The sequence below is a fragment of the Dinoponera quadriceps genome, unplaced genomic scaffold (assembly GCF_001313825.1).
Source record: "Dinoponera quadriceps isolate SergipeBrazil2010 unplaced genomic scaffold, ASM131382v1 scaffold2183, whole genome shotgun sequence".
NCBI classification, from domain to species: domain Eukaryota; kingdom Metazoa; phylum Arthropoda; class Insecta; order Hymenoptera; family Formicidae; genus Dinoponera; species Dinoponera quadriceps.
The window spans coordinates 1,377,082-1,397,884 of NW_014556922.1; the positions used below are offsets into that span (position 1 = coordinate 1,377,082).

General features: G+C 40.3%; 3 protein-coding genes across 5 annotated transcripts; 1 reads left to right on the top strand and 2 right to left on the bottom strand.

Moving 5' to 3' along the window:
• Positions 1-3,497: 3,497 nt before the first annotated feature.
• On the top strand, positions 3,498-4,521 carry LOC106748387 (integrator complex subunit 12-like). The gene is made up of 3 exons (XM_014626842.1): positions 3,498-3,944; positions 4,096-4,408; positions 4,511-4,521. Exons 1-3 carry the CDS (start codon positions 3,498-3,500, stop codon positions 4,519-4,521), a joined length of 771 nt encoding a protein of 256 aa, XP_014482328.1.
• Positions 4,522-7,883: 3,362 nt separating this feature from the next.
• Positions 7,884-14,405, bottom strand: LOC106748467 (post-GPI attachment to proteins factor 2-like). Of its 3 annotated transcripts, none has more exons than XM_014626996.1 (6): positions 14,320-14,405; positions 13,998-14,159; positions 13,118-13,440; positions 12,766-13,033; positions 12,447-12,644; positions 7,884-12,369 (listed from the first exon to the last, which is right to left on the bottom strand). In XM_014626996.1, exons 3-6 carry the CDS (start codon positions 13,301-13,303, stop codon positions 12,236-12,238), a joined length of 786 nt encoding a protein of 261 aa, XP_014482482.1. In that variant the 5' UTR covers positions 13,304-13,440; positions 13,998-14,159; positions 14,320-14,405; the 3' UTR covers positions 7,884-12,235. The 3 variants fall into 3 exon arrangements, with proteins under 3 accessions (XP_014482482.1, XP_014482483.1, XP_014482484.1); XM_014626997.1 differs by having other exon boundaries at positions 13,962-14,159; XM_014626998.1 differs by lacking the exon at positions 13,998-14,159 and having other exon boundaries at positions 14,320-14,369.
• A 176-nt stretch (positions 14,406-14,581) lies between these two features.
• On the bottom strand, positions 14,582-16,265 carry LOC106748395 (protein MAK16 homolog A). Its single transcript, XM_014626850.1, has 7 exons — positions 16,127-16,265; positions 16,002-16,048; positions 15,758-15,901; positions 15,372-15,684; positions 15,049-15,291; positions 14,894-14,971; positions 14,582-14,817 (listed from the first exon to the last, which is right to left on the bottom strand). Exons 1-7 carry the CDS (start codon positions 16,139-16,141, stop codon positions 14,668-14,670), a joined length of 990 nt encoding a protein of 329 aa, XP_014482336.1. The 5' UTR covers positions 16,142-16,265; the 3' UTR covers positions 14,582-14,667.
• Positions 16,266-20,803: the final 4,538 nt, after the last annotated feature.

A 20,803-nucleotide genomic window follows, 5' to 3' on the forward strand; every position in this document is an offset into this window, starting at 1 on the left:
GTCATACGTGTTAAATAACGCGATTCCGAAGAGCTAGTGAAATATTTTATTCACACGACGTGAACGCGATAATCAACGACGCACGTACACCACATGTGTATCGCTCGCCAGCCCGTAATAACATAATAGAAATACTCAGAAAAGCGTGCGACTGTAAGTTTGACCTTCTTGAAAGTCTCGAATGTTTAAGATTGTTGTTATTATTTACTGGGTCGCTCAGTGCCGACCGGCGGTGGCAACGAGTAAGATAATGTAATCTTTTTTTGCCTATTTTGATATTCTCGCGTGTCGTGTATTTTTTTCTATAACTGAATATTTTTTGACAGCCACACGAGTAATGACATGTATCAAAATGTATTAGTTATGAAATTCCTATTAAGTAATCGAAATATTTCGTTGGCTCTAAGAATATTTTATCAAGTCCTCGTTGGTATCACGTTAATTAATGCGTATTTCTACATTGAATCGTCGTATTTACGCGAATGTCAGTGCCACAAAGAAGTCAGGAACAAGATGCTGGATCGGAAAGTCAAAACGGAGGACGCAGGATACCGAGACACGGATAGTGATACGTCATATATGTTCAGGTGTGTAAAATAATAATTTCAACTTATAGGATTATTCTGAAAATTAAATCTGGAAGTAACGCTATATAAAATCGCCTTGTGTCATTGGTGCGAGCTCTCGACGGGAAAATTTCTCGTCGCATTTTTCGATGATATTTTAGCGACGACGCGATTTTATTGTCAGTTTTGCAACGTGGCGCGCCTTTCCTTTATCGGCATTGCTTTTATTTAAAAAACGAAATAAAAAAGAAAAAGAGAGTGGGAGACTTCGCGTCGCCCTCATAAACTTCGAAAACATTTCTTATAAACGGTGGATGTTCTGCGGGGGTGAGATTCCTGGCGGGTCTTATCATGGCAGAGATTTACTCGCAAGGACCGTGAGGTATAAAGTATTAAAATATCACGCGAATGGCGCATTCGGAAATTCCTGCTGCACCTAAAAGCAGGGACGCTCTCGCAATATGAGGATCTTCTCCTTCAGACGGAATCGCCTCGCGGTAAGCGACTTTTTAAATTATTCGTGTCTTTACTCGGAGACTTTTAGCATATACCAATTTTTACTTTCTCTTATTATTTTCCTTGGTAAACGTCATTTTACCATTTTATTTTTACTCAACGCGAATACATAAGATTAATTATTTAACTGCGAAAAAAAAAATTAATGTCGCGAAAACGTCAAGGGTCAGTTTCTATGATATCAAACGTTAAGAACTAATAGAGAAGGGGTGTTAATAGAAGTCAACATTGAGCCTCTCCGATATCTCACTCCGCTTCCTCGTACGGCCGGAAATTTCACGCGGGGACGCAATACGAGAAGCGAAGTTCGAGAACGCGGCAAGGATGCCTAACGTCGCCCTTATTGTATCCGATCCTGTGCAAACGAGGACAAAGCGGCGACGGAAGAAGACGCAGGGGATGCGACGAGGTGCGGAGGGCAGGCGTGGGTGCGGAAGGGTCGAAGGGGGCGAGAAGCGGCAGGAAGCTGCGGAAGGAGGGCGAGGAGAGGCGCGGCGCGTACCTCACCTGGCATACCGGGAGAGTATCGCGACACATTTTGATCGAATTCTTCTCGAGGTCGGAGAATGCCGGTATCTCCCGTAGATATTATTACATATTTAGGCGGTACGTGGCGAGCAAGATCTCTCTCTCGCTCTCTTGCTATCTATATCTCTGTTTGTCTCCCCCTCTCTCTCCTCTTCTCGCCTCGGAGAGATAATACACTTAGAGACGTATTCTCTCTCCTCTCTTCCCGACGCTGCGCGGCGCGGCGCCGCGGGGCGTACATATCTGGCTCACTATACTTGCGCCACGCTGTATCCTCATAGCTCTCTCTCTCCTCTCAGACCTCGAAGGATCGCAGTTCTGCGCGATATCCTGCATATCTCGGCATACCGTCCCCGTCGTTTCCGACATTGTTCCCTCGGCCCGCCCCCTCGGCCCCGACCCGGACGCGGAATAATCCCACTCGTTCGACGTCTACCGGGCCCGGCTTCCCGGCCGGATTCCAGTCGATTCTGGTACCGAGCTTGTGCAGGGTGAGAAGCCCCGGCATCGGGCATGATAATTGGATGCTTTTCCGCTTGCCCACCCCTTTCTCCTTCAACTCCATCACATCGTCGTTTTCGAAAAAGCGCGAGGAAAGAAACGGAGGGACTGTGTTGATGAAGCCCTTGAAAAAAGCACGTCACGCGGGTACAAGCTTGTTGTGGGAAAATGAACGATGTAGCAGACGTGGGATTTGTATCGTATAGTAAGCCTAACAGGACGCGGATGTACAGAGGTCGAAAAAACTTTGTCTCGCGTTAGAAGAAATCTTCATCACTTCGTCGAATTCTAGTTTTTAGCTTATGGTTTCTTTTTCGGCTATCAATTGCAGAGTAATATATTTATCGCTTTTCGAGTAATCCTCATACAAAATAAATAACAGTCGTCAATATTTCAATAATTTTAGAATAAAAAACAAGTATAATACTCGTACGAGAAATTTGGACTTTTCGCAATTAAAACATTTTCTGATAATTCTCTTTTTTTCTTTCTGTGTATCAAACGCGAAGCCTTTTGAGGCATACAATTTTGTAAAAATCGTGTGCTTCGTGCAACTATTGGGAAATCCCTATACTATATAGCGCGATAAACAGCAACTCTCGTAACATATTTCCTTCGCGTTACCGCGACGGGCGACGCGTCTACGTCGATCACGCGCGTTCACGTCGATAGTTCGGTAACATCGAAATGCGTTTGTTGAATATTCAATGTCCAGTATCCGACCCCGACGAACACGATGGCCATAAGCACTGGATTCTATTAGCAAACAGTCATGAGAACAATGGTGCGTCGATGCGATTCCGTCGATATTACAAGCGGCGAGTCGATGATCGAGCCGATAAATGCCGGCCACCTTCCTTCGGCACATTTCACGGCGAACGTCCGCGCAGGATACTATTCGCATGTCTAAATCCGTAGAACGTTCCTGTCTGTACAATTCCCAGGATTGTTACCGGTCCGAGGGACCACTTGCCGCTACACTCTCTTCGTGTACAATCGGCTGCCTTAATTCGCAAAACGCTGTCTCGCATCGTCGCGCGTGAGTAAACGACGTCAAAATTCGAAACATTCGAAACGTCTCGGGACGCTTTAACCCCCCATCCGATCATACTGGGATTAAAATCGACTCGACGAGTATTTCGAGAAATTTGGAAGATATGTGCACGAATTCTCTTCAACCATCATCACACTTCTTAAAATTCCGCGATTTTGCTAATTGGTTTAAATTGTTTACCCTAAAATATTCCTTTTTCCTGAAAAACATAAATTACAAAACGCAGATTTTAGAATTTAAAAATAAATAGTGCAGAGGCTGTTAATAAGAACAGACTTTTAAAATTTAAAAATTCGCGCGATAGGTGCTCCGAAGTGTCGCAAATACGAAAAATGCACGCCGAAAACACATCCGATATCGACCAAGACTTTTTCAATGCGTTGGCGTTGCTGCACTCGACTGCGGAGAACAGTACCGAGAAGCTTCGTCGGTTACTGGACACTTGTATTGAGAAAAAGTACGGCCGCGGAAAGACTCTGGCTGCCAGAATGCCAAAGGGATTTTTGCAGAACGTCGAACTACGCGACAATGCAACTCCTGCGACGCGAACCTCGAGGAAACGCGAATACATGCAAGGACGCACGATGAAACGCAAATTTGTGGACGGTTCCGAAACTGTTCCTTTCCTCGAAGTCGACGTAGCGGAGAACAACGTGAATTGTCGAGCAGTTGATGTAAAAGTATTCGAGGTCGCTTATGAGGAGTGTAGCAACGACGAGGACGTTCCTAGGATCTCGATCCCCGACGAAGGATTATCCGCTGACGGGACTGTGTGCAAGGTTTTCCTAGATTAAAGTTCAACTGGCTCGTAATTCGCGTTCGTGACTTTTGATTTATATGTGCAAGATCGCGTTCAACAATCGTTGTCGAGTTACCGCATGATTAATGAATTAACAAATTATAACGGTTATGGCGTACGTGAAATCGAAGATATGTAACGGAGTGAAACTGGGTGCCCTGATTTTGCTGGAGTGTCAAGAGTGTCAAGAGGCTTATCATCCGTTATGTCATCAACCTCCGATCGTTGATGTCGATGTTTATGATCCAAGATTTATATGGCGATGCAGACGATGCATGGAAACATCGTCGTCGTCGTTGTTGTCAGCAACTTCCTCGAAAGTTAAAACTACTGAAAATAGTTCCATAGGTAAAGCACGACAAACTGACAGCGTGATCAAGAAAAAAGAGAATATACAAGGATCGAAGATGCTCGAGAAAAAACGCGTTTCTCCCGAGAAAAATGGTACGTAGTACAATCGATACGAATATGTTGCGTAAGAATGATGTGCGTGTTGCTGTATTTTGGTAAACGCAGCTGTCTCATAAAAATTCTAACCTCTTATAGGGTACCTCTAATCAAAAGCGATGTTTTATATAAAGACAGAATTTTCAGATTAGATTTTTGATAAAGGGGCTGAATTTACAAATATTCTTTTCCACACGTACAAGATATTTCATAAATATTAGAAGTCAAATTAGCGCAATATAAGTAAGAAATACAACTCGACATGAAATTATCTCTCAGCTATGATTTGAATTTTTTATATACTCGACATCATTCATGTACATATTCGTATCGTCGTTTGTGCTTTATTGGTTAGGTCTGATGTTTAATTATTTCGTCAGTTAAATGAATTTTCTAGAAACATTTTCAAACAAATAGATTCTCGTATAAGCAGTTATATGTCACGAATATTCACAGTCGAGAAAAATAAAAAAGAAAGAAAAAATCAACATATTGTAAGACCAAAAAAAAATTGCAGTGCAAAATTGCCGTATAATATGAAAATTGTATACATATATTGTGTACACATATAACATTTTTAATATTAGTATATCTCAAAAGAATAAAGTCATAATAATAGAAACGATAAAATGTGAGCTAATGGCCAAAAGTTGAGATTAATAATAATCGAATTACTGATAGATATATTTCCCATAAATGTCCCTTAAATTTTCCACCGCATCATGTGTTGTACTTTCCGCATCCACGATGAATCAAGTATCCCAATATTAGTACATATTTCGAAAAACATCGTACTTTGAGAAACTGCTACGGGCGAACGATTGAAAGATAAAATTAGTAATAAACGAGTGACTTACCCATCAATTTGCCGACATTGTCGCACGTCGGTTGCTGCATCGTCGCGACCATTTGCTTATTGTTGTATTTATCACTTATCGTTCATGTGTTAAGCGCTCATTCGATGCTCGTTTGTTACATTGATGTACACCGACCAAAGAAACACACGGTTGAGCATGACTCTGCGGACTAATCGAAGTGACATACGACGATCGCTCGTCAGTTTCAATCAATTCCCGATAATGGCGTCACTAAGCCTAAATGACACCGTCGTTGCGTATCGGTGTGAAGTTGCATTCGTAACTCAAATTTTTCGTACGCTTAGCGTCATAGGTCGAGCAAATTTCTCTCAGAGGCGTTGCGTTACACTTTCTGTACCTGGACTGAAATAAGTACATATTTGAAATTTGACGGGAGGAAGCAAGAAAGATGATAATTATACGAGGAAATATACAGAAAAGTGCAACCGAAAGAAACAGATTTATATACGCTTCGACATCTGTATCTCGACCGATATTTTGTATAGATAAGGTTAAAGAAACGGCATACCACCAAAACTTGAGAATGATGAACGATACGTGAATTAGTTACTAACCTATTCGTTGCGAGTGTCACCGTCTGCTCGTCTTGCTGTGTTATCTCAGCCAACCATTCATTGTTACATTTATTCACATATCACTTAAACATGCACATGCATGCTCACTCATTGCAAGGATCAGAAAAAAATGACTGATGATTTCGCGGATCGATCGATTGATCGATACGATATACGACAATCGATCGTCCGTGTTACATATTTTCTATACTTAAGACGAGATAAGCATATATTTTGTTGTCCGGTGGGAGGGAGAAGGAGGGGGAGAAAGGAAGATGGTGCAAGGAAGTACATAAAATGAGACTGAGAGAGATAGATATACATACTTAGATAGAGATATGTGTGCTTATGTATGCCTCAATATTAATATCTCCGTTGTTATTTCAAAGAAAATTAGGTCATAATTAGACAAACAGCAACTGTCACGAACGCACAATCGAAAGTTGAAATTGATGAGTGAATTACTTACCGACCCATTTGCCGCTAACGACGCTGTCGTCTCTTCGACCGTTGCATCTCTCCGGATGGTCAATTGTCGTCACACTTATTCGCGGATCGCGGACGTTCGCTCATTATACGGGTACGAAATCGATCGGAGAAACGTGGCTAATCACAATTCCGCGGGTTAATTCGCGGGAACACGGCGAACGCTCGTCACGTCGAGCCACTTCCCGATAACGGCGTTGCCAACTGATCTTCAGGACGAAGTTGCAATGCATCATTGGAGTTTATATTAAACTCGAGAAAGCAACTATTTTTATTTCGTTGTAAAATTTCAATACAAAATATCGAATTTTTGGCACTGTATATTTACGATATTAATTTTCGCACTTGAAAATACTAGTAAGATGCAATTGTTAACATATAATTAATTACATTACCGGGATACTACTTGTCTCGCGTATTCCTACTCTCCTCCTTTCCGACATCAAGATGTCGTTTGTTTCAACGTTCCGAGCATCGGTCGTCCTTAATATCGATCATGAGTCGAAGAAATACTCATAAATCAAACAGCTGAGGTACACAATTTTATTCTTTATTTAATTTTAAGTAAATAATGTTCTAATTTGACACTTACAACAGTCGGAAAACGCGACACGCAATGTAACATTTCTGCGCAAGGGTTCACTTCATAACCGCCATTAAAATCGCGGAAAATTGCATACGTTATCCGAGATATCGCGTACAAAAAAAAACCACGATGAGAACTATTTCTTTCGAATATGTCGTTCGTGAGTCCCATATTCTAAAATTTCACTTTCGTTTCTCACGCTAAATGCGCTTGAATATGTATCGCGGATCGCAAAGTCTTAGAAAATGCAACGTAAGAGATAACTGCTTTATCATTGATAAACAAGCTTTTACGTAAACACAAAACCTGTTTGGTCCAGTGACATTAAAGGTGTGGACGAACGCTTGTCGAACTCACCTGTCCGGTCCGACCGAACGTTCCGACGTAAAAAGGTCGACGTATAAAAAAAATACATATATATGTGTGTTTACAGATTCATTAGGAAACAGCGGCGCGCAGTTACGCGATTCTCCGTTGTTCGCGAAAGACTTGGCGAATTCCTTGCAGAAGAATGGACTATCGTTCACCTCAACGCAAATGCGAAAGAGAATCGGATCCAAACTCTCCGTCGTTCGATTAAATTAGAGGCATACAGGTTAGATGATTTTTTTTACATTGTTTGCAGAAAAATATCGGAAATGGATAAGACGATGTCATCGAATATTTATATAAAAGTCAAGGACAAGGAGTGGATAGAACTTTAAAGAGTACAGTTTTCAGACATCACAGATGTTATATAGATAAAGTTACAGATAAAGAAGAAACAGAATTGTTTTGATTACATTGTTATAATTAAATATTTGTAGGGATCATTATACGCATATAAGTTGTTAAAATGTGAGGAAAGCTTTGTTCTCCCCGTCTCATTTCTTGAAAAAAAAAATAAATAAGAAAAAATCATGGGGATCGTTTATTCGGAGAGATAAATAAGAGCAATGCGCTGCCGATAGTTGTATATGATAGTTTTTATTTGACAATCGTTCGTTACGCGATACAAGTAGAAATCATTCTTGCCCGTCGAAATCAGTGTAACTCGTCACAAGTCATCACATACAGAAACGCTTGAAATCACACGGTATATAGGGCACCAACCGCCCTATAAACCGATTACAAGAAATATACACTATATTACAGCGTCATGTTAATCGGAAATACGGAGCATCGGTGTGAACGTTACATCGAACAATGCTCGACCGATTGTGTAGGAAAATACAACTATTTCGTGTAATGACGACGTAAAATCGTTAATGAGCCACGAGAGTGCGAGGACGATCGAGCCTCCGTCCAGTTTCACGGTACGATCGAAGGAAGCGACTTATTAAATTCGGTTACTCGTGAGGACGTTCGAAAGTTCTCTCGTTCGTGTCACACGGTAGCCATTTGATCGCGCTCGTTTATTCCTTACATTAAGGTCAACAGAGTTCAATTACCTTCGCCAATGCCGCAGGTTTCAGTTGGATTTGAGGCTCGATTACGCTCACTCTGATTTATATGATGCACAAGACCACGGCGGATAAAGGTATCAGAGAGACGTTGGGCGTAATTTTGTTTTCCACACTGTGAAAGTTTTGCATTCGGTTGCCTCAAAATTCGTCGCAAAAGATAACAAATACGTATACACATTACATAAAGTAATATCTACCGGGACAATCGCGCTTGCTTTCGGTAACAGATATTTTTTTCTTTAAAAAAAAAAGGTGTTATCGATCCTCGTTCTTTCTTCGAAAAAATTTTCAAATCAAATTAAGGACAGATTATATTATTAATTAGTTAAATTTACCTCTCTAGTATTTGTCTGATTAATCAATCCTCTACTTTTATGATAATTCCTAAGTACATAAATTCGCTACTCGATTCATCATTAAATACGACAGTAGATAGATGATTCGGGAAAACAAATTCTGTGATAATATACATTGGACTATATTTATGCGTATGTATTGTGATGTATCATAAATAATATATTAAAATTCTCGGGCTTGTATATAAGTGGAACGCAACAGAACTTGGAAAGTTAAATAATAACGAAGGTGGCATCATCTGGTAAAATTGTTTTAAGAAAAAAGAAAATCCAGACTGCGTAGAACTGTTTGTGCTTATTATCACAGAATTATCAATTACCCAAACGGTTTATACATCGCGAACAAGTAGTTTCTTCGTCAGATCATAGCGCTTTATTGATAATTTCGGTATACGTCATAAATTAGAAAAAAATGTTTTAGTAGCAAAATCATTTCGAAAAATACGAGTCGCAGAAAAATAGCTGCGACTCGATAGTGAATATTTGTGTAAAGATTTAGCTTCAATTTTTTTTCTTTAAATCGTCATACTAATGAAGGGTGAGAAAAATCATCGTACCATTTTCTTCTTCTCTCTTTTTTTTTTTTTTTAACGTGCCATTGATATCCACTCCGTCATTTATACAAGATGACTGTGTGTCGTGCTGGCATTATTTACAGCAAAGGAAGAGTTTCGAGTGTGATAGAACCTCTCGACAAGATATGTTCAATTATTATCGCCAATTTGTATGACGAGTTCTTAAATATGTTCTTTAGAACATTCATTTTCAAAAACCTACTGGTGCGTAGGTGAATTTTCATTCCGCGGTATTAAAAAAATATGTTCAGAGACCGCAAATATAATGCATCGAATAGTTTTCTTTACGATTCTAACGCTTAAATCTCGTTCTTCGCTATTTCTTCTTGAATTACTTCACGAGAATGTGCTAACATCTTAATTCAAGAATATCGATAAGTCGCGAAGCAATTGTCGCGATCATAAGGGAGATCGTTGCTAAAATAATACTTAGTAGTTTCCTTTGCGGAAACATTACTTTGCAACGGTATCGTTTGCAAAATTAACATTAATTAAATATATCTTTTTGTAGAGTTTCGAACACATAAATTTGAAATCTCTCCTAGAACGAAAAGTCTCAGCGCGAGAGGAAAACTTAATCACCGAAGTTCCTCATTTCGTTATACTTTTATCTTGCAACTTATTTCTGGAAGTTACCGCTACATTTCTAGAAAACTTTCTTACGTACTATTAATTTCTACTTATATATAAGAGACATTCAGTATATAACTCTTTTTAACGTGTGACTCGTGTCCTCGATATCCATTAACTCACATAAAACGCATCAGAAATTGCGCATCTGAATTCATTTGCAGATTATCAGGATATCACAAAGTTTTACTTTTTCTTTGGGAAGAAAATAACGCTTGATTGCATTAATAAATTGCAGAATTTATTTGAATGTCAAGAATTTAGGAGAAACAAAGAGGGAGAGAGAGATAATTTTATAATAATAAATCATAATAAAATATTTGTGAAGTGAACTTCAGATTCACTCAGAGATCCATAAGCGAGAGAAGGTACGTAATCTCTGATGCGGTTATACATGTATTCCGAGAATGCTAAAGTAAATTCTAACGATCCACCAGAACAAACGTTCCATCGCAATCAATCCAACTATATTGGCGTTTCCTAATTTTCATATTCGCTTATGAGAATGAGACATTATGCAGAAAAAATTGTCAGTTATTGCTACGAACATTTTTAGAGAGCAGTGGTCGTAAGGTGATTGCTTGACAAAGCGTGAGATACAAGTGATTCATTAAAGAGACTTTTCGAGATCGTTATTAACATACATAACGCACGCATCTCCATATGAAAACCCGTAAAAGTCCACGATATATCTTTAGTGCGTCACTTGGCACTGATTAGCGTCCGACAACGGTCTTCTCGGTAAATCAAACGCGATTGCCGAGTACATTCGTTTTTATCGTGGTGTGACGTAGCGGTACAAAACGACTCGAAGTATAATACAGTAGGAACCGTCCAGATATTACGCTCGCATTATTACAACCATTATCCTTTCAATAACAATCACGAAGACCTCTAAAGAGCTACGATCTTCGTGCTATCGGCTATTTACGACAAACAACAGATCTGCTGAGAAACTAGCGATATAATGTATCGACGGTTTGTTCTTTTCACGATAACGATGTACAAGGAACCTTAACAAAAACTCCTCATATCAAAATACGCTACACCAGTTAATGTTCGTGTGTAAAAATGTGCAAAAATGATACTGTTGAACTGCGAGTGCTATCTAAAGTCACACTGCGACTATCGGCGTCCATCCATAAAGAAATTAACGGGAGTTTCAGTCGTAAGATCTGATAGAAACTCTCATCTTAACAATTCTTACAAATCTGCATGAGAAATTTAGATATCGATCTTATCTCGAACGCACCCGTCCGAACAATCACGCAATATCATATTATCGCGTAGTAAGATTGCGGCTACTTTGAATTGCCGATATTTTTCGGTGGTTGCTGTATTACTGAACTATCGTAATGCTACATGCAAACATAGGAGCGATTATTTTCCTATGTTTGCAGTACGTTAACGCCGAACGGAGCGGTGAACATTAGCGTTAACATCTCGAGATTCTATACAGCGTGTTAATCGACCTCTTACAAGACGAGTGAGTAACTTATGTTAACGTGTCTACCGTAAGAATTGCCAACAAGACGCAACTGTACAGAATGTCACTCAACACGTTCATTTTATGAACGTGCAATTCCCTCAAATCCATTTCGCGAAGTCCATCTGACGTAAATGCATTCTACAGTCTATAATAATTCATATGTCAACCTATAATATAAAGTAAAAGAGTAAAGCGCAGATAAAAGACATTGCGACTAGAATTCATACATTCGACTAGAATTCTCACTTTGCAAAAGTTCCTATAAAAGAAGGTTTAAAAGTTCTTTATACAAGTAATCTCACGTATCGTAGAAGTAATAATATTCCATTTACGACAACGTTAAAAATGCCGTTCGTACGTAGGATAGTTGCTTAACTATCATGTTCACTACATCATAATCATATACTCATCTATTACTAATCGATATTAAAAGGCCGTTACGTATTTCACCGTTTGGAAAGTAACCAGTGCCGCACTCTGGAAGCGCTAGAGATTCCCCTACTTATTTTTCATTTTCAGATCAAATCCCAATACATTCGGGAGAATACTTGTCGGGCGTTGTGTGATCGATAGCGCGAGAGAGTGGAGATAAAAGTCAAAATTAAAAATATGCCGAGAGTATTCGGCAGAAGCAAATCAAGATGATAATTTTCGATAATAAATGCAATTTTGTAAATATCACAAAAAGGAAGCAATCATAAAATTGCATAATGTCGCATGTTGTGCCAAATTTTTACCTCTCGAGAATCGGGATTTGTAGCACTTCCATATAGAGGCAATAGGCACTTCAGTATGGCGATGAAAATAATGAATTATCATAAAGGGTTAATCTGCCTTTGTGGCGGGTAAACCATGACCTACGACCAGTTGCTCCTTCGGAAAGTCCAGAACCACGGTGACGTGAAACCCCATGTTCGCGAAAGCTATCACATATTCGCACAGCGAAAACCAACTAAATGCTGTTCGAAATTGTAACAAATGTTATTATTTTTCTCTACGTATCTTGTTTGTACATAATTACATTTCTTTCCCTTACCCAAGTCGTGACATAGCAGTCGATGTTTCAAGAAGAAGATAATAAGACCGATTGTACTGACAAGACTCATCATAAAGAGCGCCTGTTTGTACTGAAGACTTTGTGCATTTGGAGTTATTAGGCGACCCAATCTTACAGCGGTCAGCATATACATGAGCGAACTAATCATGAACACTATGAAAATTTTTTCGTGCACCGCTGAAAAAGATTTCGCATCCTTTAACCAACACGTCGCTTTTGCGAACATTTTGTATATACTTGAGCACAATACGTAAATAACATGAACGACAGATTTGTGTAAAATTGCGGAATCACTTACAGTAATTCTCCCTGTTAGAAACATATGTTACACCACACAAAGCTGCCACCTCGGCAATGTTTAGCCAGTAACATAAATTTAGGAGTCTACTCCCCATAATTTTTAGAGGCACATCTTCAATGCTTTTAAGTATGTTGTAATAATAAGAGTGATAAACACTGGCTATCACCAGTCTAGGTCCAATATGTAACGCTATGCTAACACGCCATAGATATCTCTGAGGGGACACACCAGTAATAGCTGAGATCGATGGAAGGATATTGTAGACCTGCAATAAATGCATATATATGAGTATCATTATTACGATCATAGTTTACTCATTATTTACACAGAATATAACAGCTCTACTTACCCTACAATGAGTTTCATGAATATCATCTTGTTGGAATATATAAGCTGTGACAAAACAGAACAATAGCGATACCAGTGGTAAGCCAACTGTTGCCAAACACAGTTTCCTAAATGATAGTGCGAGATATACGGAACTTTTGTTACTTCCCACATTATTCAGTTCCATGTTAGCTGCACTGTCTAACATTCTGGCATTTGTGCGCAAAGCAACAACATGTGACTCAGGGCTGAGCTGAGTCAGACTCTTGTGCGATGTAGATACATCATATTCTTCTTTAGAATCACTTGATCATCTTTGGTATTACTCTATGTGCCATAATAATCCTGATACAAAGAAATCACAGATTAGTATTCACTCATGCTTCCAAACAATATCTTTAAATTGCTTAATGAAATTACATTGACAAGCTCTTTTCTTTAGGAATCAATATATGTTACAAGAATATACGATCTAATTATAAGAGAGATGATATATTCTACAAAGTAAAACATCCTTGATAGAAATAAATTCATGCAACAGCATTGATAATCAAGCACCGCCTCTTTCTTGTCACTTTATAAATTGCCTGATGAAAATATCAATCACATGAATATATACAAAATCGCAGTAAATCGTAACACAAGCGTGTTTTTTCCAAACTATCTATCGATACAGCAAACGTTTAGAGTATAGAATTAAATTATATAATATGTAGCGTTATATATATATACATTTTTGTGTGTGTGTGTGTGTGCATGCGCGCGCGTGCTTTTTTACGAATGTGCGAATTAATTCCTACCACATATACTACATGTTAATTATTCAATGGTCATTGCATTCGTATTGTATTATGACAATAGGTTACCGATTATTTTCACGATTGATTTTGCAAATAACCTACTTCCTCTATAAATAGCGAGCAAAAGGGCGAAATCGCGACTGCGGTTGTGACTGCTCTTGAGATTTTACCGTGGACGATTTCCCATATGTCCACTGTTCCAAATGTTCGCGTTATCGGAGCGTCTCTCGATGGGTCGCGATGAGGAAATGTCAACGTGCGCAACTGTCAAAAGTAACAACGATTAGAGGAATGCGCAATGCCGAGGCACTGCAGGCTGACGCCCGCTGATGAATCGCGATCGCGATGAATCACAATGCCGGACAAGGAACGACAGAAATTACCGTCGAGTCATATCGACGAAACAAAAGATCATACAATTTACCTCTTCTTTCGCGTTACAATAATCGTCTCGTCCGCCACAAACGTTCCGACTCCTCTCTTTGATGTACACAACGTCGTGTATATACACCGACCGCGCTCCCCACACTGACACTTTTCTCCCGCCTCTCCCGTTTGATGCTTTTAGCGGAACTTTTGAACGCATCAAGTACGAGAGCAAACTTCTCTTGTGTTAATAATTTAAAATACATGAACTTATGTGGAAATGCCGTTTGATTTATTACCATTAGTTGAAATGGTTTCAATGATGTATAAGGAAAATATCGGGTTACAATATATATGTATAATACATATAATTTGATCATTTCTGCATGGTACATAATTCCAATATTTATTTACTATGAATTTGATATACACGTTCTTTTTGACGATCTTCTTCCATTTCATATTCGATCTCCACTTTTGGTTGCTTTTTCTTCTGTACTTTTCCTTTCTTGACTTTCGGCATTTTTGCGTTTTTACTTGTAGATGGTATCAAGTCCTATATAATGAGATATTGACGATTTATATTGGAATATAGAATAGCAATTCTATCTCTCGAACTAATTAATTCTTACCTCAATATCGCTTGCTTCAGATTCGAAGCTATCCGATAATTCAATTTCTTCCTTTCGTCCAGAGTCGCTATCTTCATCCTAAGCAACAGATAATAATCTATCAAAATCTCTGTAAATGAGTTATTCTTTGTTGAACAATTTTCTTTTTCACTTACCATAGAGACCTCTTCAATATCAAAATCATCGTCATCTTCATCATCACTATCAGCTTCAACATACCGAGGAGCATTTTGTTCAGTTTCCTGTTCATCTGCTTCCAATTCTATTTCTACTTCTTTTTCAATTTCTTTCTCTCGCTCTTCTTCCTGCTCACTTTCTGCCTCGCTTTCACCATCAATTTCAACAGACTCTACAGCTTTGTCAAATACTCTTTGTGGGAAGTTGTATATATCATTATACTGAAATGCATTAAAATGATTATACCTTGAAAGTATAAGTACAAATATTACGATTACATATACGATAGATATGTTATTACCGTTCCTTGCTTTAATCTTTCCATGAGTCGCTTTTCAATTGAAGTTTCCAGTCTAGCAGCAATTAGAGCCTTTTCTTCCCTACGTCTCTCTCTTCTCTCGATCTTTCTCTGAAGAGGTACAATTTTCTTCTGCCGCCTTAATCTAAGCTTTCTCATACGGATAAGATATTGTGTAATTTTGACAAATCTCTGCTTACATTTTGCTTTTATAAAACTAGGCCAATAGAGCAGATTTTCGTTAATTTGTTGTATTGCTTTTTCAAAGTTCCTGGATAGCTTGACTTTTTCCCACATATTTTTCGGTGTATGTATTCTGACAAAGAAGTTATTGCATTATGTATAAAAATATTTTTTACATATTAGGACAAGAATTACTTTGTAGTTACCTTTCTGCTGTTCTCATATACAGATAAATGATACCATTCTCCTCTCTAATTGTAGCATATTGACTGTTTGCAAGAGGGCATGCTGCTCTACTGCATAATCCTGTAAGATTGTATTCATTCCTACAAAACCTCTGGGTTTTTGTACTGAAAAGCAGACATTACAACATTATAGCAATGAACTTATAGTCAAGGTTATTTTATAATCCAATTATTACTTAGGAATTCCTGAGAAATGAGAACTTACTTTACTTTAAAGGAACAAAATGATTTATTAATAACACTCCACACAACCTGCGGAATTAGGTTAAGATTAAGAGATTATCGTTAATGCTTAAAATATTATGAATTTTATCTTGATTTTAAGCTTACGTCGTCGTGTTGCATTTTGTTTCACTCTGTAGTTCTTTTATAAAAAAGTTATTATCTCACGATATTGTGAACGATTCCTCCTCTGTGTACCATACAGGTACAAAGCACGTGTTCTACGATGTGTAATCAAACATTTATATACGGGCCATTTGTTTTAACAGAACGATCCAGAGATGGCAGCAGTGGTACAATTTCGAACCGCAATATTCGTCGGTAACACAGGAAGTTCGAATCACGACATTTGGCCCTCCATTTTCTCATCGTGAGTTTTCGGTTCCGGTATCGCAGTTTGATTCTCCGAAAAATCTAGACTGAAGATAGATGTTCTATGTTTGTAAGTATAATATATATCGATTAATTCACTTATTCTTGAAGTAAATAAAAAGATTCCATAGATAGGTGTTACGTGTTAACGTGCTTAGAATTGCTTTCCTCAACGAAAAGTTCTCGACAAAGAAAGGAGAGAGAGAGAGGATGAGAGATAAAGAGAGATATAATTAGGGAGAACATATTTTATATTAAAAACAAAAGCGCGTACATTACTTTGCGAATCGAATGAATAACGAAACGTTGACGAGTTTTGGTATAGATCAACTTTAACTGAAAAGATTATATTTGAGTCTTATTTGTGTCTATGTATCGAACATAAAAAAGTTGTTAATAACATAACCTCTCTTGGCATAATATTACAGAAGTGAAAAAGAAATTACTCTTAAAAAAACAGTAGAATATGTGTAAACAGCTACTAGGAATAACTGTTAAGTACAATTCCGAGAATAATGTCGGAAGGGTTGGTTGTCGTACAAGCAATGTGCATCCTTTTAAGAACTAATCACTGGATAATAGAGGAATTTATATTCTTGCAGAACGTCACGTTGTCACCGCTTCGATACTTCCGTGACTCCCCAACCACAGCTGAGTCAAGTTTCTTAATTAAGAAACCGTCTATCTCTCTCCGCTGCCTCTTCGTCGACTGTATCGGTCTCGCGAATTTACCATGACGACGAAGGACGTGAAAGAAGATTTCGTTCTCGTTCTCGGTAAGGTAAGGATAGAACTAAATAAGCACCCTATCGATCTTGAGTAAACCTGCATTTATCGCTGCTGTATGTTTCTTCTGAACAATTCTTATAATATCAATGAATATATTTTTAATGTATTTATTTTTTGAAATCGTTGGACATGACCTTTCGATCACGAATATTAAAGAACAAAAAAAACAATTTTTTTAAATAATGAGAAGCCAAGAATTAAATTTATTAGTTCTATTAAAATATCAATATTAGTCGGATTAATTAATTTAATTATTGCTACGAATTAAATTTTTTAATAATTAAAAATCATTGATTAAATATGAATTTCGAGAAGTAAAAATTATTTGATATCGACGTGAATATATTGCAACATCTTATGCCTCGATTAATTTTAACGATCGATGACATTTCGCGAAGTTATTGTCGTATAAAAATCTATCTGTATTTTAAGTAAAATTTATCCAGCTCGAAAAACAAGCAAAAATTAAAAAGAATCTGAGAGAATTCACTTCGCGATTTTGTTGTATTTGTTTACTTTCTTTAGCTACACGTTTTTCTCTCATCGAGTTTCTCATTATAAAGTCTCGTCCGATTTAAAGATAGTTGTCGACTGAGAGATACCCGCCTCGATAGACAACTTTGATGGGTTGACGGTCGAATTTCCGATGTAACATCCACGTATACGAGACAACAGCAAAAAACAGAGGCGGTGGACACGCGCGGGGAAAGACACAAAACGCGGCGCGTATTCGCGAGCCCAGGAGCGTTTGCGCGTTCCCCATTTTCGAGAAAGAGCATAGAGAGAGAGAGAGAAAGAGAAGAGATGAGGGGAAGAGAGAAAAGAGGAAGATAGAGGGAGAGAGAGAGCGAGCGAACGCTCTCTTCCGCCTGATCGCCCACATACATTTTCGTTAAAACGCGCGTGTTCCGTCCGTTTCATTAATTTTAATGCCCGCCGAGCCCGTTCTGTTCATTTCTGCGCAACATATGAATATACCCGCACCCTCTCTCGCGCGCGCTTTCTAGCCGTGCGCGTATGCTCTCTTTATCCCTGCGAGCGACACGCGCGTTCGCCGCGCGTGTGTTGCTGTACGTACCTGTGCGTACGTGTGCGCGCGAGGCTGCGTACGCGAGCGAGCAACGAGTTCGCTCATGCGAACGCGCCCTCCTCCCTCTCTACCATCCTCTCCTCCCCGGGTTGGTTGATATTAATTAATAATCAGAAACAGATGCGGCCTCAGCTCGCGCCGCGCCGCTCTGTGCGCTTCGAAACGATAATTATTTAAGTTGCTCTCCTCTCGTTCTCTCTCCCGCCTTTTCTGTTTCTCTCTCTTTCTTTCTCTCTCTTTCCCTGTGTCGGGCGTCTCCGGCGCCTTCTCCGCCTTCTTCGTCGTCGTTCCGCGAGTGCGGCGTGCTAATTAAAGAGCATTCGCCAGCGAATTTTACGCGATTCTCCCCCTGACACGCTGCGTCCCGCACGGACCACAGCGTCGTCTCTCCGTTCTTCCCGCGGGACCGCAAGAACATCCCGGAAACCCGGTGCCACATTTTATATTCGAATTGTGCCGTTCGGAGATGAGGAGCGCGAGGTTCCGAGATTTTTTCGTCGGGTATTTGCGATAGGTTCATATTCGGAGAACCGAGTGAACATGATAAAGAAGATGTTGGTTTTTACGCGACTTGTGTATCATAAGACTCGATTGTTGCGAAAGATTTACCATCATAAATCCTCATTACTTCGACCTTTAAGATGATGTTCGTACATCACTATATGCGGGATTCCGAAAATGTGAAAGTTCTCGAATTCTCGGACACTGTCGCGATTCACACTTGCTTTCAAGACGAGAAAGTTCCGTCGAAAGAGCATAAATGGTGATTTATCAATCGCACAACGAATCGCTCCTTTCGCGTGAGTGTCCGAGAAATCAATATAGAGGCCGCCGATACGGAAAAATCCGTTGAGAATTTCTCCACGAGGCGCGCCAGAAGGAAAACCGAGGGTAAGGAGTTCCCGAGGTGGTGGACGGTAGCGGTAGAAGGCGAGTGGGACGCGCCGTTCTCCCGGATGGCGTTTAGCCAGCGACGCTCTCCCAGTGTCTGCCTTAATATCCGCCACTAACATTATTTCATAAAAGTATTACTATAAATCCAAACTCGCGTTATTTAAGCGCGGTGCGCGCGCGGGATCTCACCAGAAACCACCTCTCCCCGAGCCAGCCCAGCCAGCCAGCGAGTTCTTCTCCTCCCGGGTCCCCAACCTCTCGTCCTGCCGGCGCTGTCCCATCCCTCTGCGAAGTTCGCCTTACATTATACCGGGCGAAGGAGCGCGGAGGCAAGTTTTGCCACCCTCTTTTCCCTCCGCCACATTAGAGATATATTATGCAGATAGTGGAGGCGCCGCCGGCCGAAGCGCTGGTCGGAGACGATGGGAGCAGCGGCCGCCGGCGGTGCCGGGGGCTGCGGAAATTTAAAACTTTATTTACCCTACGCGTCGAACGACTTTTCGCCACCCCTCTCCCTGTCGCCCCTCTTTCCTCCCCCTTGGCGTCCACCCACCGGATGTATGCGCCGACCTGCACTCTCGGCGCTTATTTATTTATTCGTACGCGGACAGCCGGTGAAGATGACGGAAATCATCCGCGCGCACTTCCTCCGTGAACGATGATCGAGAGGCGAGATCTCCGCGGGTGATTATTGTTGTTTATTCGCGAAATAGCCTCGAGACGACACGAAGGTAATAATGGGGTGCGTGTTTATTCGGGAGATAAGTATCGTTTCAGGGCAAGGCGAGGCGGGAGATACTTAAGGTGGCTTCATGTAGCATATTACCTCCGGTGATACCGTATATCGCCAACGAAATCCTACCCTTTCGTATTTCACACACGCCACGCACGTTTGTTACGCGCGTAACTCGGAGATCAATTAGCGTAGATCGTCGATGCGAGTCGATAAGGTCAGCAATGCAAATTTAGACAGCTGCGAGCCGAACTGACACGCAATGGTGTACTCGGAACGTTCGTGATGATTCGTTGACAATTCGCGTCCGTCGTACTGTCGGACTCTCGGTCATTCGTCAATCGGGCCACCGCGATTCTTCACGGTTTTCGCATTCGGACCGGGTTATTACGTCGACTCTTCGATCCACGCGCGAAGGCGCGAGGATTCGATTTACGAGAGTCAGGACGGCGAATTCGGTAAAAATCCGAGGGAACCGTTTCCGGTTCCGGCTCTTTGAACTTACTCGTTCGGGACCGGTACTTACACCCTTCGTCGAAGGCGACACTTCGACGTGATTGCGAGCGACGGAGGGTGAAAAAATGGAGGGGGGAAAAAAAGAAAAACTCGGCCGTCTTTTACACTCTCGTCTTCTCTTGAGAGAGAGAAGACGGCGGCTGAGAATGAGCGTGACGACGGCGACGGTGACGACGGCGTCAGGGAAGACGAGGACGGCGTTGGCGGAGAGAACGAAGGCGTAAACCGACGGTCGGCTGATTAGTCGCAAGACTCGCCCGTTTTCACGATTTTCCCGATTCTGTCGAGCGCCGCCGATTCACGACAGAAGGAAGATCCTTCGGCGTCGATGAAGAGGGATCGACGGGGATGGGTTTTCCTCCACCCTCGGTAACGCTCATTCCGCGCTGCT